At 50.5% G+C, this 20,035-nt stretch overlaps 1 protein-coding gene across 3 annotated transcripts in view; it reads right to left on the bottom strand.

Annotated features, from left to right (window-relative positions):
- The window catches only part of DNAI2 (dynein axonemal intermediate chain 2), a 277,331-nt gene that overhangs the window by 35,650 nt on the left and 221,646 nt on the right, over positions 1 to 20,035 (bottom strand). For 2 of the 3 annotated variants that reach the window (XM_086928783.1, XM_086928784.1), the window contains exon 15: positions 19,252 to 19,290. The exons of the other annotated variant lie outside the window; for it this stretch is intronic. In XM_086928783.1, coding sequence (XP_086784909.1) covers positions 19,252 to 19,290 — 39 coding nt within the window. The remainder of the gene's footprint in view (positions 1 to 19,251; positions 19,291 to 20,035) is intronic. 3 annotated transcript variants of the gene reach the window in all.

Here is a 20,035-nt window from a genome sequence, read left to right as displayed (position 1 = left end):
AAGCTACCAGTGCAATTACTTGATGGATTGAACGTATCGCCCTTTCTCCATTGTTGTACTGGCTTAACTTGGACATGTAATGTATCACAAAATTCCTTATGTTCTTTCTGCTGTTTTAGGACTTGTAAGATAGCTCACTTCTGTTCTCAGCTACTCTAATTGAAAAAGTTAAATCCCTTTGACCTCCATCTGTTCTTGGCCGTAGTTTTTTTTTATTGTCAAGAAACCAACTCCTGAGTTGGGAGATCCTTGAAAACAAAAAAAAAACATTTTCCAAGCTGTTGCAAGATACATGGTGCCGACTCAACAGAGTTTACAACCTTCAGCGAAGCAACTGCACTAGCTGTTCCAATTAAGGTACAGAGGTCCCCTCCTGCCTCGTGGCGGACCTCTAAACTTGCAGGCGCTCCTCCACTGTGGAGGGGAGACCATAGACTTTGGGGATCTGTCAGGCCAGAGGAAAGCCATATTTTGATAACAGCTGCCATTTCCTATCAGCCCTACAGGAGCAAAGAAAACGTTTATGTAGTGTATATTTATACAATTAAATTGTATTTAACAATGCAGGATTTGAGAAGAATTTGAGAAATAATATAGAAAGTAAGTGTGAGAATGACGGTATGGATTGCTTCAGCAAATTAAGAATCTTTTTGATAAATGGCTAGAATTGTTCCAATCTTGCTATGTATCTTCATTATTGGATACCCTAATCAATAAAGTTGCTAATATCATACACATACTTTTAAAAAAAACTAATGTTCATTAAAAATACTATTACGTTGTATGCACTTACGTAATCATGTTTTGGCTCTAATTTTATTGTCTTTATTCCTATGTAATTTTCTCTTTCAGGCCTTGATAAAGTGACCAAAAGTTACAAAAAACAAATGAATTGTACCAATCTCTGTATGAATCGTCAAAGTAAAATATTATATGTTGAAATCAAATCGAAAGTTTGCCTTCCAAAATGTCCAATTATTGGGGGAGCGCTAGAGAGCCCATGGCAAGATGGCTCTAGTGCTGCTCTGCCAGCTGGGGCCACTAATGTATCCGGGCACTAATGAGGCATCTTCGTGTCTGAGCAGGGAGTAGACACTCTGCTGCCATGTCCCTGCACCCCTGTGTGAAACCCAAAAGCGGGGCACCCGAATAGACTGTAGTGTCCTCCGGCGGGGTAGCGGTGCAGTCTACCCTGGCTCGGAGGCTTCACGCTACAACTTGCGCGTGTCGTCACGTGCTAACTATAAATAAAGGGGCGTGGCCCAGCTCAGGCAGTCGGGACCAAGCGTCGAACTAAATGAGCCGTGTCCAGTATTCATTGTGGCCGCAGCGCTAATTAAATGCACGCGCGCTGCCCCCATCACACTGGTGACGCGGCGGTAACGAGCCCAAGTGCCTCAATTGGTGTGCTTTGTCTTCAGGAGTGGTTTAGAGCCTTTGATCTAGGCGTACAACCACGGGGGAGCCAGCTACTCTGCAGAGGCCTGCTGTGTGCTTCTGACAGGTCTGCTACTTCCAGTGAGAACCCCACAGCCCCTAAGAGTGCCTGGAGAGAAGAGGGACTTTTCCCTGCACACCCTGCTGGAGCCCACGCACATTTGTGCCCGACACCCAGGAAAGGAGGACATCACAGTGAGGCCAGCACCCACAGGCTACAGAGGGAGGACCCGACTGCGCCTTCGTCACCCTCGGCCAGGCGGCTACTTCTAAGCCCAGGAGGTAGGCAGTGCACGTGCCGCGAGGAGTGACTGCGACTGTGCTAAGATGGCAGCAATCCCGGCCATTGAGCCCTTTGTTTTAGATGGCGCCCCCTCCTCCCTCGCCCCGCGGTGGAGGGACTGGACTGACCGTCTCCAAATTTACTTTGAAGGGGCGGGCATAGCCCGGTACAGACGCAGAACCCTACTCCTCCATGTGGGAGGCAAAGACATCCTCCGCATGTACAAAACCCTGGTGGAGGCCACACCCAAAACGTATGTGACGCTACTCAACACCCTAAATGCACACTTCGAGCCGATGGCGAATAGGGACTATGAAAGATTCATCTTTCGCCAGGCCAAGCAAGAAGGGGAGGAGTCGTTAGATGCGTTCCACGGGTCTTTTGAAAGAACTGGCCAGCATTTGCGGATTTCGAGATGAACAGGAAGAAATCCAAGGTCAGATAATACAAGGGTGCTACTCGTCCAAACTCAGAGTGAACATCCTTCAGGAGGATGGCAAGTCTCTAGCGGACATCCTCGCCCTGGGCCGGTTAAAAGAGCTGTCACAAGCAAGAGCATCCCACATGGAGGCGGCCCTCCACCGACCCATCAAGATGGAACAAGTCAAATTGGTGGAAAAGGCAAACGTGGTGAGGCCCAAAGCGCGCCAAAAGTCAGGGAAAAGACAGCAAAACAAGAACAAGCATTTACAATGCAATGGTTTCGCCTTTGTTAAAGTTAGAGCTATTGGCATTGCTCTTGACATTATTTTTATTTATGTATTTTTTAACATAAATAAATGGCATTGTCATTTACAATGCCACTAGCTTTATCTCTCGCAAATGACACACACAGAGCCCCCCCCACACACACAGCCACACAAAGCTCCCCACACACACAGCCGCACAAAGCTCCCCACACACACAGCCGCACAAAGCTCCCCACACACACAGCCACACAAAGCTCCCCACACACACAGCCACACAAAGCTCCCCACACACACAGCCACACAAACCTCCCCACACACACAGCCACACAGAGCCCTCCACACACACCCACATGGCACAAGCAGGCAACAGGGGCACACTGAGGCACAAGCAGGCAACAGGGGCACACGGAGGCACAAGCAGGCAACAGGGGCACACTGAGGCACAAGCAGGCAACAGGGGCACACGGAGGCACAAGCAGGCAACAGGGGCACACGGAGGCACAAGCAGGCAACAGGGGCACAAGCAGGCAACAAGGGCACACGGAGGCACAAGCAGGCAACAGGGGCACACGGAGGCACAAGCAGGCAACAGGGGCGCACAAGCAGGCAACAGGGGCACGAAAACTGAGGCACAAGCAGGCGACAGGGGCACACGGAGGCACAAGCAGGCAACAGGGGCACACGGAGGCACAAGCAGGCAACAGGGGCGCACAAGCAGGCAACAGGGGCACGAAAACTGAGGCACAAACAGGCGACAGGGGCACACGGAGGCACAAGCAGGCAACAGGGGCACACGGAGGCACAAGCAGGCAACAGGGTCAGGAAAACAAGCACAAGCAGGCAAAAGGGTCACAAGCAGGAATTGTAATTTAGACGGGGCTGAAGTGTAGAACGGTCAGTAGGGAAGTAGTGTGGCTGGTGCAGTGGTACCAAGTGGTACCAATTATTCTGCAATTGACACTTGCTTTATTCCCACCTTTCTGTTTACAGACTACACTCCGAGCTACTGTAGTGGCAGTATCCTCTGAGCTCGTGTCGCAGAGCTGCCAGGTGGCGCAATGTATATTCAAGAGCACGTATGGGCCCCTATGTATAATATAGTCTCGGCGTGAAAGCAGCAAAATACAAAAAATATGTATGATTACAGCTTTACAGATGAACAGCAGTAAAGATGCATGATTAGAAATAGTGAGTTTAAACTACTAGTGTGAACTTTTTGGGTGTGTTCCTGCCTAATCAAATATATGAAGAATGCTACCTTTTTTTACTGGATCTGTACTATAAATGTATTTAAATGTGTTTTATTGGAATACAAATAGCTTAATTAAATCCCTCCTTCAGAAACAAAAAGAGTAGCTTTGGGTTCAAAAAGAAGGTTGTGTGCTAAAGGTCACACTGTGTGACAGAGCTTGGGTATAGTAGTCGTTTTACAAAGTGCACTTAAGCCGAAGCTGGTTTAGCATTTACTGTATTTTTGTAGGGACCCTGTTTGTACCTTAGTAAATATGGGCCAAAGCTTTAACGACTCACTCATCGAAACAGTTTGCTAATCCTGCCACTATTTAATTAAATTCCAGAAAAAAGATGTAATGCGTTTTTAAAGACCACTTGCTGATGGCAGCTGCGTCCTTTGCCATGGTGGTCCCCTGTCATGCTCCATAAATGGCACATGCCATCCAGGTTACTTTGGAGGGTGGCACAGGGGCACAGCGTGGCGATCTCTTTCACGCAGAGGGACGGTTTCAAGACCTCAACAAAGAGAGGCATTCGCCCCTCCATGCCCCCTGCCCCCTGCGGGGGGCGTGTCACAACTAGCAGGCCTGGCGTGCACCAAGCACATCTGTCACTTGTGAGGAAATAAATGGCTCTCCGTGTGGCCAATGGGCTGGCAGTGACTCAGGAGGTCAGCCAACCATGGCAGCCCACCAGCACCTGCCGCCATTTACGCGACACCCCGGCCAGCACGCACAAAGCCAGGCCGCACTCTCTGAACCCGGATCACCAAGGGGTGACCTAAGGCACACAAAACATCCCCCCCAAGGAAGGTTGGCATTTGGAACCCTCCACCCAGCCTTTGTTACAGCGTGGCCCTACACCAATGTCTGCCAAAAAACACCTGCATTACCATAATGTCTGTGCGGGTTCAATGTGCTAAATTACATTAACGCATCTCTCTCCTGCATACATACACAGAACCGTCTGCTTCAGAAACGTGTTTCTAAAACTCCCGTCAAAGTTTTATCTCTCTACTTTGGTTTCCAGTTGATTTTCCCATACTACAAACGGGCTGCGTTAAACCTCTTTACTTCAGGTGTGTATCTTGTGTACAATATGTGATCTCTTTACTCGCTCTCTGATTAACCTGTAGCAGTTAGAATCAAGGAAAGGCGAACTCCCCGTTTCATCCTTCCGCGGTCGATACCCCAACCATCATGCAAACGGGTGATAGTAACACCTGTTATGTACAGCGCCTATTGGTGGCAAAAAGTGCAACATTAAGCGCTGTAAATAATATTTCATGCTGGCTCCTACTCAGCCCCCAGGTGCCTTCCGTCAACCTCAAAAATTGAGCCCCATCAGGACCACGGATCACCTCTTTCCTAAAGATGCTTTGCACAGCTGTGCACAGGAAGGCTCAAACAACAGGCAGAATTTTTGGCTGTCTTCCTTGGAGGAGTCTTCTTTGGGGAACAGAGTAAATAAAAGACCATGGCGGGGATATTAACCTTGTCTTAAAACATAAAAAATTAGCCTGGTCTTAAAACATAGCCCGAGTCCAGTGCCCCTGGGCGCTGCCCCCAACTGCTGCTCTATGAAAGAGGACAATGCTCCTCTGCCTTCAGCCTTTGCAATGAAAGTCTGACGCGAACGTCCAAGATTCAACGTGGCAGCGCTGTTTTGCCTCAGATATAACTGGCGCCAACGGCCCCTCTGGCACGGCCCGACAGCCCCACCTGGCTGCAGCCACCTCAGTGTTTTTAATCACCAAGGGCATCAGCTGGCGATAGGTCTCAGAACCCCCGCCTGCCACGTGCACCCGTTTGTCCTTCACGAAACCTGCGCGCGCCACCTCAGTGCTGCGGCCTCCAGAGCTGCACAGGAACCCGGAAGAGAGGCCCCGCAGCGGGGACTCCTGGTGTTGATCCTGGGTGTGCTCTAAATGTGCTTCCGCCTCAAGACCGAGACACATACTAGATTGTGACATCGCACATTCACGGACCCGTGACTATTTCCCATAGTACAGCTCTACCATCCCTCAGAACTAATTATACATAAACTGCGATAGTAACTGGAAATATTGATTTATGCTAGAACGCTTCTTGAAGTTACTAAGGATATACGAACATAAAGTCGTATCTTTTCATAAAATGAATAACTCTACTTGGACAATATTTTATTGTGAGACACAAGTGCTGGTTTGAAAATATTTAAGGGGGTTAAGGAGACATGGATGCAGGAGTTATTAGGAATAAAGAGGGGGGTCAAGGTGGTCTGATCATGAGGGGCACAGAGACCTGGGTAGAGCGGTTTTGTTACAGACGGGTTAAAGCCTAAAGGTAGTCTGATTCAGTGGTACAAGAGGAAGAGTTGAGGCGGTCGGGCTAAATGAGCATGGTTTAAAAGGCCACATCGCAGGTCCGTCTGAAGTGATCTGTTGTTTGCAAGGGGGCTAAATGGGGGACTGTGTAAGGTGCCCGGTCTACTCATTGGGAGTATAAGGGAGTAAAGCGGGAGGGTTACAGACGGAATAAATGGGAGACTGATTAAGGATGTCTGCTACTACGGGGTTACGGCGACCTGGTTAAAATGACGTGGTTACAGACGGGCTGAACTGGGGTCGGATTATGATGATGGGGCCAGATGGGTGGAGGGTAGATGTCTGGGTGATATGTTCTGCATACATACGCGCCCCTGCACACTTACCTCTGGATAGCAGTCCTTGGCCAGCACCTGTAGCATGGCAGTCTTCCCACAATGCACGTCCCCCACGAGGACCAGCTTACACCTCACCACGGCGGGGGCCTGGGGGCTGCGCCTTTCCTTCATACTCGGGATCTGCTAAGGGCTGGGCCCCTTGTGCTCAGCTTTACCAGCAAGATGCTGTATGCCATCAGTCCCATCAGCCTCAGGGTCAACAGGACAAACCATGGCCGACTGGTAGGAGCTCCCCGGAGGAGCTCCGAGCACTTGGGATCCCTCAAGTGGAATATCCCTGTTAGTGGCAGTCTTGGAAAAGAACAGATCCTATAAAAGTAACCGGAATCAATCTCACAGCATTTGAAGTTACTTGGGTAAGGATTGGGCAGTAATCGACGCTCACCTGGATATATCAATCAGAATGGACGACTAACTGGCCACCTTCACCGAAGCTGAGAGATTGGGGTCGATTCGGGATAACTCTTCACAGCCCACCTTCGTCCTCACAAACTCAGCCTCTACTCCCCGGTCGAGGTAATAGGCTACCCCAGCGAGATTGGAGCGGACCTCTGCTGCCACAAGACGGGGCACGACCTTTGGAATGACTGGAACAACAGGAGCAAAACCCCGACCCAGTGATATGGCGGAAGACACAGAACGGGGCTGCAGCCGACCTACGCTGTGGCGGAGGTAGGACCAGTCTATCCCTGGACGTGCCGGCAGACAAGGCTAGGCGTGGTGGGAACTAGCCCCTGCTGACCTCGTACTGGGTAGGGGATTGATTGCGGCGTGGCAGTGGTGCGGTTTGCTGGTTCGCCCGCACCACTGCAGTGGCTCCGCCGGGCATCGAGAGCTCCTCGCTCCTGGTCTCCAAGTCGGGCGAGGAGGCGGGCCCCTGAATGTAGCTGCCGGCTGCCCCCAAGCGAGTCAGGTGCCCCAGGCGGCAGTGCGACCATCCTGCCCATATCGCAGCTCAGATCCAGAGTCACGGGGGTCGGACAGACCGTGGGACAATCGCTGGATTCATCGGAGAAAGCCGCTGCTAGCCCCGCCCCCCCGGTTCGGGCCCATAACAACGCTGAGAGTGCAGAGATGTCCGATCTCCCTCTCTCTTTGTATTAAAATTTGGTGCTCAAGAATTTGCACGCAGAGAAACGAACAATTGGCCAAACAGCACATAACCAGCAAAGGGGGGCCCTGACCTAGCCTGCAGCCAGATCTTATCGATTAGACAACGACTACAGTGGTAACATCGTGGACACCTTATGGCCACTTGTACATAGTGTATTCTCTCTTCTGCTGTTTATAGCTTTATGCTAGCATTGCTGGCAACATCGTTTGGTCACAGATATCGCTTGGTCACAGATTGGCAAAATGACTGACCACAACAACAAGAGTGAATGGCCCTCCCCTGGTCACTATAATCAGTGGCTCTCTGAGGGGTGTCCAGACTACGCCACTGGAGCAGCGCACCGAGGGCCGCCCGGCTGCTGGTGCTTGGGCTCTGCTGCCTCTCAGGCTTGCCCTCGCGCCCGGGGGCTGCTGAGGCTGGAAAGACTGGGGGCAGCACGGGCTCTATGGGGGCCGCGGGGAGCTGTGCAGCGGTCAGTCAGCCCTGGCTGTGGATGCCCGGCTCTGGAGGGGGCTGTGCACGCGCTGCTGCTGTCCCGGCTCAGGCGCTGGTGGTGCTCGCGCTGCTGCGGTGCCTGGGCTGCGTGCTCTGCTGCTGTTTGGCGGGCTCTCCTGGGGGTGGGGGCTCTGCTGACCTGCACGACTTTGCCGCGCTTCGCGGTGCCTTGGACGGGTGAAATCCCGACTCCCTGCCAAGTCTCACGCTTCCCGCGTGAGACGCGATCGGCCCGGTCGGGTCTTGTAGAGCGGATGGCCCCCCTGGTCTACAGGACCCACTCGGGGGGGAACCACCGACCTCAGGGCTATCCAGGGGGAGGGAAGGCCCAAGGACCCAGCGCCGCCTCAGTCACGCGGGCGGGGGCTTCGTTTGCAGCCTGCTGGACCCGACCGCTAAAGGATTCCAGCGGGAGGGGCTGGAGCGCTCTCGCAGCGCGGAGCTGCAGGCAGGCAGAGAGACACAGAGCGGTGCGAGTCAGCGGGAAGGGGCGGCTCGCACCGCGGGGGATATCAAAAATACCTTGGCACTTGCAGGCAGGCTGGCAACCCCAAAACCAAGGGGGGAAACAAACGTTGCGGGCCCCGAGCCCGATGATTGTCTCGGTGGCGGCTTTTCTCCGGGGACAGATGCGACACGGGGCAGGAGAGACGCAGAAGTGCCGGCAATGCCGGACCAGACACGGGGGCGTTCCCGGCGTCCCGTGACGTCGGCAAAAGCCAAAGAATGTCGGGAACGCCCCCGTGTCTGGTCCGGCATTGACGGACAGGCCCCTCGTCCAATGGCAAGGCTCCGTTTACGGAGCCAGCCAATCAACGACGAGGGCCGAACCAAGCCACACTATGCAACTCAACAGGATTTCGCCTGCGCCGAAAAGATGCGCAGAGCGCATCTTCGGCGAGGCGAAACCTAAAAAGGAATGCGGCTACTGTGGAGGCACGCCCCATTGCATGCAAGACTGCCCAGCAAGAGGGAAGAAGTGCACTGCTTGCGGGTGGATGAACCACTTCACGGCGGTATGCGGGTTTGCAAAATCACAGAAAGAAGCAGCACAGTGGCTGAAGCACTCGACAGTGAGGACATAGACGATGACGCAGGAGACTACCCGGTCCCCTATGTATTTGCAGTAGACCAACCACGACGGAAGAGAAGACGACTTCCAAGGTGCAGAATCAAAATCCACCACCAGGATGTGAGAGCCACCATAGACACTGGGGCCTCGATCGAACTAATGGCTGCCAACACATTCAATCAACTAAGTCCATGTCAGCCATTACGTGAAGCAAGAATCAGGGAGTTTGCATACGGACAGAAGACGCCCATCCCGCTCCTGGGATGTTTCAAGACTGAGCTGAGACACCGGGACCTCAAGATCCCCCCCACAGTACAAGTGACCAAGGAAGCAATCAGAATGCTGATAAGCGGACAATCTCATCTCAGCTAATCTCATTTGCCATGGCGGTACAAGAGGAGGAACTGGAGGCCATCATGGAGGAGTTCGAAGACGTCTTCAAAGTCATTGGGTGCCTGAAAGGGAAAGAAGTCTCTCTCCACATTGACCCGTCAGTCCAACCGGTGGCGCTGAGGCACAGGGGTATAGCATTCCACTTGCGGAAGAAGGTCAAAGAAGAGCTAGAAGCACTGGAGAAGCAAGGGGTTATCGAGAAGCTCAGTGGACCCACCCCATGGGTGTCCCTGATCGTAGTGGCACGGAAACTGAAACAGCCAGGGCAGGTCTGCATCTGCGTTGACATGCGCCTTCCAAGCGCCGCGGTGAAAAGGGAACGTCACCTAACCCCCACCATCAACGACATCTTGGGAGAACTGAACGGAGCAAAGTGGTTTTCGAAGATGGACATACGGTACGGCTATCACCAACTGCCACTACACCAGGACTCACGATACATCACCACCTTCTCTACGCACGTCGGTCTCAGGAGATACAGACGCCTCAACTTCCGGATCTCGAGTGCCGCAGAGGTGTTCCAAAACACCATCCATGAAGTCCTCAGCGGGCTCCCGGGGGTCTTGAATATAAGCGACGACCTACTAATATACGCATCGTCGATGGAAGATCACCACCGTAGACTTTGCGGGGTTCTCCAGAGGATCAAAGAGTCCGGACTGACCCTACACAAAGAAAAGTGCCAGTTCTTAATGAACAAGATCAGCTTCTTTGGCTACTCGTTCTCTGACAAAAGAGGAGCCCGAACAGGAACAAGCCTTCAAGGATACCAAAGCAGCTCCGTCGGCAGACACGACACTGTCATACTTCGACCCGGGCGAATCCATGAACGTTGCTGTTGACGCCAGCCCATACGGGCTAGGAGCCGTGCTCACGCAGTTACAAGGAAATGGAGGGTGGGCCCCATCACCTATGCAAGCTGCTCCCTGACAGACATGGAACAGTGATACTCCCAAATAGAACAAGAAGCGATTGCCATCCACAGGGCCTGTCGGCACTTCAATGTCTACGTGTACGGCCATCCATTCACAGTGTCCACCAACCATAAACCCCTCATCCCCCTATTTCAAGGGTCAGCATCTAAGCCTCCCCGAGGATTGAAAAATGTATCCTTCAGCTGCAGGGGTATGACTATCGAGTAGAAAACAAGCCAGGCTCATCCAATCCAACAGACTACCTTTCGAGAAATCCTTGGGCCGCCACCAAAGCAGAAGAATAGGATGCCAAAGACACTGAAGAATGTGTCCGGTTCATATCGGAAAGATCCCGGCCACTTCCCATGAGTCTTTAAACCATTGTAGAAGCCAACCAGATTGATGAATGCCTGCAGCGGGCCATAATAGCGGTCCAATCGAATGACTGGCACCCCATTCAGTCCACCATGACTAGACGGACGCCGCAAGCAAAGGCCGTCCAGGAGTCAAATGTGCGGGTTAAGGATGACAGCAGCGGTTGTCTACTCAGAGGCCCGCAACTGGTGATTCCATCAAGCTTTGCTCAACAAGCCGTGGACCTCACACAAAGGGGACATCAAGGCATGGTAAAAACAAAGAGTCGGCTGAGGGCAAGGTGTGGTTCCCAGGGATGGACCCACTGGTTGAACAAACAGTCAGAACGTGCTCATGGTGCCAGGCATCAGGCCATCCAGATCGCCCTCACCCCGTCATCACTAAAGAAAACTCCCAACGGCCCTGGGAGTGCATGAGTGTTGACTTCGGACCCCACCCAGATGGATGCTATGCACGAAATAGCCCGAAGTCGAGATTGTAGGAAGTCAGACAGCCACAGAAGTGATTACAAAACTTGAGAAAACCATTGCAACCCATGGAATTTTCGAAGTGGGGAAGACAGACAACGGACCACCTTTCGATGGACAAGAATTTGCAGACTCTCTCAAGGCCTGGGGAATTCAACACAAGAAAGTGATCCCACGCTGGCCCCAAGCAAATGGGGAAGTAGAGAGGTTTATGCGCACTCTCAACAAAGTAATACATATCGCGCATGCGGACAAATCACCACTTGAGAGAGTCATATACAGTTTTCTGAGAGAATACCGTCTGACGGCCCATCTCACGACTGAGGCAACTCCGGGCCGGCAAGCATGGGCCGAGTAGTGAGATACACTATCCCGCATCACCCGAGCTGGACCCCGTCTCAGATTGAAGCCAGAAAGGTCCTAGCCAACGGGACCAGTTCCAATGACCAAGCCAGCGCCGACCAACAAGCCAGAATGTCGGTTATTCAAGTAAGGGACAGAGTCTACATAAAGGACAGGTACCCCGGGAGCAAGTTCCGGCCTCCGTTCAAACATTAGCCATGGACAGTTATCTGCCGAACCGGCACCATGATAACAGCCAGAACAGGAACCAAAAAAATCACACCCAACATCTCTTTCTTCAAAAAGGTACATGCCGGAACTCACGGCCAGCTGCTATCGGACAACCTGGACGCCAGACCACGTCAACAGCCAGGGGAGGAAGGAACGGATGGTGACCAAGGAACAATCCCCACTGAAGAGTTGGACCGATCTGACCATGGCACCCCTTCACTGTTTGGAACGCCAGACGGAGCACTGCCAAGTTCCCCTGCAAGATCTCCTGAGGGTGAAGTCTCCCAGGAACTGACCCCGTCATTGCCATCCTCACGGGGAGAACACTCCAGATATGGCCTGAGAAGCAATCCAGCTCCATCCTCCTGACTAGCATGGTTCATGGTGTGATGAACCAAGGACTGGAATCCTAGTGACTGGTAACAAATCTACGTATTCAATGCTTTGTTTGTTGTTTAATAAAGGTTGGAAAGAATGTAGTGTCCTCCAGCAGGGTAGCGGTGCAATCTACCCGCGCTCAGAGGATTCACGCTAGCTATAAATAAAGGGGCGTGGCCCGGCTCAGGCAGTCGAGACCACGTGACGAACTAAATGAGCCGTCTCCAGTTTTCATTGCGCCCACAGCACTAAGTAAATGCACGCGTGTGGCCCCCATCACATAGATGAGGAAACGAACAGCAGTGAAAGAACAGTGCGCCCATCATCCAAAATGGTAGCACTCGGCCGGGACCTGTAGCAGTGAAGAAAAGAGAGATCTGACCCAGCGTGAGGGGCCAAAATGTTGGGCTGCGGAGGTGCTGGCAGCCTGCACTGACCTTGTGCCACAGCTGCTGCTAAACACACGGCGTTCGTGGCCAAGACGGGGAGCTCACTGTTCTGGGTGCGACGGCCGCCTCGGAGATCGATGAGCAACAGTCAGAAGTACCGGCTGGTTGAACCACTCTGCTAATCCCCTGAAGTTGGGGGCGTGTCAGATGAAGTGCTGTGAGAGCACTGCCCCGAGCTGGAAGTGGTGCGGAAGACGCACAGCTGCTCATCGCAGCATTCGCCGATGAAGCTGCGCGCCCAGGGATGATCCCCAGTCACAAGGTCTCGAACACAGCAGCTGGCGTTGCCGAGAAGCGCCCATAGGGGTGAAATAATTAAATCCTGCATTGCGACCCTGGGCGCCGAGGACCAGGCACATGATGTGCCCCCCCTGAGTCCCCAAGTCAGGACCAAAAGTATCGGACTCCCTCCTGCCGAGTGCGGGTTCTGTGGTGCAACTGCACATTCATTGCAGCCAGAACACCACCGAAGTTGCAGCTCCTGGGGGTGATCCTCACTCACAGGGCCCCAAGCCCAATAGCTGTCTTTGCCGAGGGGCGCACCAAGGGGCCGGGCATACTGAGCTCCGTGCTGCGGCCAAAGGACATTGTGGGTGTGCTCCCCGTGGGTGGTCGTTTAAGGACCACACTTATCAGACTCCCCCCTGCCGAGTGTGGGTTCTGTGGTACAGCTGCTCAATCATCTCAGCATGAACACTGTTTATGCTGCGGCCCCCAGGGACAATTCCCATTCATTAGGTCCTGAATACAGTAGCAGCCGACTCCAAGGTGCACACCACAGGGCAGCGAGTACTGTGCTCTGAAATATTGCTCCTGGACAACGCAGACCGGACGTACTGCAGTCTTCCTGCAAGTGTCCAAGTGTGGATCGCACACACCAGACCCCCTTGCCGAGTGCGGGATCTGGGGCACTCATCTACTTGCTCCAGCACCATACAGCAGACCTAATCAGATACCAGTAGCGAGGAGACCACTCAATAGCTGGCCCCAGGTAAGTTGCAGAACTCATCAAGTGCACATAATGGGGAAAATGTACAGACAGCACACTCCGACTCCAAGGAGGAGCCATCCCCGCAGCCTGGGATGTCCCTGGAAGCTGGCTATGCAAAACAGTCTGCAGTTAAAAGATGGCAAGATTGACATCTTGAATAGACAATATGGCCTCTAAGCTAGTCAAACAAGCTGCGTGCCTCACCCCGGCGGAGCAACACATTTCGGGAGCTGAAGATGATATTCAAGAGCCCACCCGTAAACAACTAAATATGGACAAGATCTTGCCCGTCTTTCAAGCTAATAGTGAGGACATGGAGGAATGCAGCACAATAATCTACGCATAATGTGTGTCTCGGAGACCACAAATACAGGCCGCCTAGAGAAATACGTGGAAGAAATGCTAAAAGAGGTATTTGGAAGTGAGGGGCTGTCTGCGGTACTAATAGTGGAGCGAGCTCACAGATCCCTGCAGGTGCACCGGCCACCCAGTACCCCCGAGGTGATTATTGCTAAACTTCTGGATTACAGCGACAGGAATGCGGTGTTGCTCCTCACATGTGAAAAAGGTGTCACGCAGTACCAGGGACATGAGGTGTCAGTTTACCCCGACTTTACAGTCGCAGTGCAGGAGGCGAAAAGAGCGTTTGCCTCAGCAAAGAAGAAACTACAGACCCTGGGCCTCAAATACGCCATCTTGTATCCAGCTCGTCTACGAGTGGACCAGGATGGTGACCACACTATACTTGACTCCCACAAGGCAGCTATTGACTTCATCACGAATGTGGGGCATCCGCGCCACACACCCCCGAGTGGTGTCGCGGAACTCGGGGATTCTTGTAGCGTTGCAATCATAAAAAAACAGAAGGGTTGTAAGCACTTAGCGTGGCTAGCCAACGGGTTGGCGGATGGCTTACTATTAGGACCCACTGCATAAATGCGCCCCAGACAACACCATATTAGTGTTGGACGGGTGGTGGTAGCTAGGCCCACTTTAGTATATATTTTTCTACAGGCCTGGAACCAATTAATGTCTGCCCGGCCCCCTCTGTTCCTACCCAGGGCAGATGGCATCTCGCACCCCTCAATTGAGTACATCTTAATGGGAACAATTGAACTAATATGTTTCGGTCCCTCGAGATCAAATTGTTTTTGTACAATCTAATTGTATTTGAGTTTCCTATTGGTCATGGCTTCGGCAAGTTGACAGCGCTGAAGTGGGTGGGGGAGGGTATGTTATTATTGCATTGATGTTGGCACTCTGACTGCATACCATGTGACACAACCTCACAGATCCGCCTCTCCGCACGCGAACCCACGTACAACGCTTTAGCATAAATATGAGAGTGTCATGAGTGCAGTGACAGGTAACCTTAACCTACTCATGTGGAACGTGCCTGGGTTGAATAACCCTAGAAAAGTCAGGCAGGTATTTACATACTTGGACCGTTACTTGGTAAAACATTGCTTTCATACAGGAAACATATCGGACCGCTCAAGCGGGGATCAGTGTGGGGACACGATGGGCACACATAAAACTAGTCTCCTCCTAATCCTCCTACTCCAGAGGGGTCCTAATTTTGGTCTGTGGTGGTACCCTCTTTACCACATTGCACTCCGAAACAGATGATCAGGGGAGGTGTGTCATAAGGCAGGGAACATGCAGGGGCACAACACTAACCCCAATCAATGTATACGGCCACAAGACCAATTTTTACACCGCTCTCGATGCCCGGATATATAAGCTACAACCCTCTACTATTATCTGGGGGGGAGAGTTCAAATTTCTATTAGATCCAAACATGGACAGATCTACAGACCCGTCTGGACAGATCAAACAGGCGAGCAGGGCATTCAGGGAGGGTATGGGGGACTATGTACTCACAGATGTATGGCGGATTAGGCACCGGGGTGCTGAGAAGGCACATTCATCTTAATGGCACACAATATGTGGTCACAACTGGATTACTGGCTGGTGACTAAGGAGGCTAGACCATGGGTGCAAGATGTATGTCACCTGCTCAGGAAACTGTCGGATCAGTCCCCAGTGCTGCTGTTTCTGGCACTGCCAACCGGGGCCCTGGTTGGCGAGAGCATTCGATGGTTACTCAACTGCAAATCACCTAGTTGGGGGGCTAAGGCTCCCAGGTGAGTTACAAGACGTTCTCAGACCTGCTTAGACCTCACCTCCTTGAAATGTGTAAAGAAGCTTATGACAGTCAATCTCTACCTCCCAGGCTACGGGAAACATTGTTAATCATGCTATTGAAACCAGGAAAACCGCCTAAAAAAGTGGACTCATATCGCCTGTTGTCCCTAATTAACACGGACGTTAAAATATTAGCAAAAATCAATACGTCGCAACTGCAACGGTTGCTACACTCACTGGTAATGCTGGAAAAGGCGGAGGCTCATTTCCGCTAGGTCCACTGCTCATAATCTTAGCCCCCTTTTTGCAGCAATACACCAGCTGATCCCCGAGCTGCCCGGTGCGTCTGATTTGCTGGAAGCTGCTAAGGCATTCAACTCCATACAATGGTTGGCCGTATGTGCCTGAATTAACAGCGAAACGTCTGTCCCCATTCAAATAAAGTGGAATGCGACAGGACTGCCCGCCCTCCCTGATCTTATTCGCTTTGGCGCTGGAGCCCCTCGCATGCATTATCAGACAAAAGCACTCATCTGCAGCTTTGCACTTCTGCCAACATCCCCTAGCCATCTCACTCTGCGCTGACGATATAGTGGTGTACGTGAGGGAACCTGGTGTAAACTTAGATCTGATGGTTAGGGAGTATGTCAAGTACGAATGCTACTCTGGTTTAACCCTCTATTGGATCGGCCCCCTGTCACGACTCCAATCGTGCTAGAGTACTCACTAGAATGGTGTACAGACCCCTAAAATATCTGAGGCACTGGATAGATTGTGATACCGAATTTGTAATACACCAAAACTATGGAACAACCGTAATAAAACTGCGAGATCAGATAGATCGTTGGGTTCGTCTTCCTCTCTTTCTAGCGGAAAGGCTAGCAATCATATGGTCGTGCTACCCACATTTTTATATTTGTTGGTCAATATCCCCATCCCATTAACACAAGAATCTAGCTTGACAACTCTCACATGGGCTGGTAAACAGCCTAGAATCGGATGTCAGACGCTCACACGTCCCTATTTTCAAGGAGGGTTTTGCCGCTCTGAATTTCTATCTATATTACTTGTGTGCTCAGGCCCATTTCTCTCACTAGTGGTATCACCCCCAATGGTACATGGCACACACTGCTGTTGAACACGATGAAGCCCACCCAAGCCCCCTTAATGCGATATTGCTGCATGTGTGGCACCTTACATCTTTTGGCCCAGTGTAGAGGACAACTAGAACATGGCAAGCTCTTGCAAAACGCGCACCCAAAACTCCACTTTACGCAATGTTATTACCACTAATACCCCACCCATCCCTATCAGTCACAAAGGAGGCAGGGGCACTAACCATTTTGTAGGAGGTGGGGTTGAGGACAATGGGTGATGCTATCCCTGCGGGATCTTTCCTCACGCTCACAGAGTTTAGGGTAGGCTGGAAATGCACCCCTATGCAGAGCTTTGTATACTATAGACTAAGGGCAGCAATGGAAGCACTATACTCCTGCTTTCCCCAAGAACCACCTTTTCTGTCCTCACTACAGATTCTGCTCTCATGTGCGATCAGTAAAAAAATTATTACCAATCTATACAGCTCCTCCCAGGGTGGGAGATGTGAACCCATAGACAGGGCCAAAGAGGGGTGGGACACGGTCCTGGACACCCCAATAACGCAGGCAGACTGGGAATTCTGCTGTGTCCTACTGGACAGGCTTACACCCAACTGCAATCTCAAGATAATACATTTTAAATATTTGCAGAAGGGCTATTCCCCACCCCTCCTGCTTCATAAATGTGGGTTGCGAACTGAGCCAAAGTGCGTGCGGTGCGGGACTTCTTGCACCTGACATGGCCCTGTGGACCGGTGTTTTGGTACTGGAAGCAGGTTACACAGACCCTATCCAAAATGATGGATACACAAATAGATCGCAACCCTCAATATGTGTACTGGGCCTTATTACATCGTTCTCGCCAATGATTTGCAAACTAGTAGCGGTGTCACTGCTAAAGGCCAAGCGCAGTGCGTCAATATGTTGGTGAGGAAGGAGAGTGCCACAACATGCCGATTGGTTACATGATCTAACATACTGCAAGGCTCAACTGGAAACATATGCTGAACAGCTGCCTCTAGCATACTGACAAAAAGACTTTTGGACCCCATATGTAGCCTACATGGTGTCCACAAATACAGAATAGAATGTCATGCTGGATTGTACCTGCTGTGCAATGTGGGGGAGGGTTAGGTGGTTGGGAGGAACAACAACAGTGTGTGCGTTTTCTTCATATTGGTGGGCTAGGATGGTACATGTGAGTCTCTGATTTGTTTTTTGGTTTATTGTACAGGTTTCTGACATATGTATAAAACTGTAATAAAAAATAAAATATCCAATTATTGCTGAAACTTACACATTAAAATTGATGAGGCAGTATATAAAAGATATCTAATGACTGAATGTTTACAACTTTTAGTCACTTATGTTTTTTAAGACTCCATTAGTGGAGTCCAAATGCATAGCTGTCTTCTGATCATTTTCTCTGAAACCCACATGCAAAAGGAGACAAGCTCCAACTTTGATTACATAAATATATTTAAACTATTCTTCTTTATATGTAGTATACCACAGGTTGCAGGCCTGATTAAGGGGAATATTTGTAAGTTGTAAATCTATGAGTGATCCACTGCGCAAGAAATAAAATATACCAGTGAGGAACTCTGAGCAGGAGAAACTAACTGTACAATATTTTATATGTCTAATATGCACATTTTTCATGAAATTGCTCACATTAAGTGAAATATGCTTTGGCGGTAATCCGAGTTGAATCTGTACACAGCGAATGCTCTCCATACAAGAGACTTGTTCCACTTACTTTCCACACATTTTGTAAAGCCAAATGCTAGAATATTGCTAGTGCATCATATGTAGCAGAATTACACATCCAATTTAATGGACTCTGCAAGACATTTTCTATTTCACCCAGCCTCAGACAGGTGAAAACAAAGTGAAAAAGTATAAGTGGAAGAAAAACAAAAATTATATGAAACCAAACTATCTGGATTTACACACAATGCTGCTCAAGTACAAAAAAGGTTTGTTTGCCCTAGCATGAACTGCATCACCGATCCAGTGATGAAACACCCATTACTTATGGTTTTCATGAAGCTCCACTTTAGAATGTTGAGACACCATAATGGTTGATATTTCTAAGTGCTTAGGCTGTTTCTTCTAGAAAACAGTAAATTTCAAACTCATCTGCAAGTTAGGAGAAATCGAGCATGTTCAATTAGAAGGGCAATGTACATACATACCTAGATTGCAATTAGATGCATCCCATGCCTGAGCATCAACAGCGCAAGATCTTTATATGCACTTATTGAGCGTGGTGGAGCAAATAGCAACAAAGAAGGGTACATATATATTTGCACAACCTCAAACAGAAAAAGCACCATGCTGATGTCTGTAGTGACGTGATTCAGCAGTCTCTGAAGCACTCTGCATGCCCTACTGGGGAGATGGCCTTCTCTAAATGGAACCTGCTTCACAAACTGACCTTCACTGGCTCCTCTGGTGTCTGTTCTAAGCCTTCCTTCTGCAATGAACAGAGCAAAATATCACAATCTCACTTAGACATGATTATAACGTTTTACTTGTTTATGCCCTAACCTGCCTATCTTGCAAGTTCTCTCAATAATCCCACTTGCAGGTGCACATCTTTTCTACCAGAGAAAAACATGCAGTTTTCATGTTTGGACCCATTGTAAGAGAACAGCTACTGCACATCCAACTAAATTGAAATCCCACTGCACAGAGAAATGTGATGGAGCCTTACGGCTAGAGAGGTCGACCTCGAACCTGGGGAACCTGGTTTGAGTCTCAGCAACGACGCTCAACATGGATAAGTTACTTACCTATAAACCTAGGGGCATATTACCAACAACTTGCGATAATTTTTGTCTCTAACTTGTTTAGAGACAAAAATTATCGCCGCACATCGGCGATTTTTATCGCAGATAAACCTTGCTATTAGCAAGGTTTATCGCAAATGTGATAAAAAACGGCCGCAATGCATGAATATCGCTGAAAAGTCAGCGATATTCATGCATTATCGAGCAAATGCTCTTAGCCATGTTATCCACCTCCCATTGGATAACATGGCTAAGAACTGCTCAGGGCAGGTGTTAGCTTTTGGAGATATTCGCGCTTAGCGCGAATATCTCCAAAAGTTGGTAATAGGAGATAGCGATGTTAGGGACTGTTTCCAGTAGCTAACATCTTGGCACGCCCACTTTGCATGTCATTAGTGATAAATATCACTGACATGCAAAGCGGGGCCC

This window comes from Lissotriton vulgaris, chromosome 7 (genome assembly GCF_964263255.1).
Source record: "Lissotriton vulgaris chromosome 7, aLisVul1.2, whole genome shotgun sequence".
Taxonomy (NCBI): domain Eukaryota; kingdom Metazoa; phylum Chordata; class Amphibia; order Caudata; family Salamandridae; genus Lissotriton; species Lissotriton vulgaris.
This window is presented reverse-complemented; position numbering and strand designations above follow the sequence as displayed.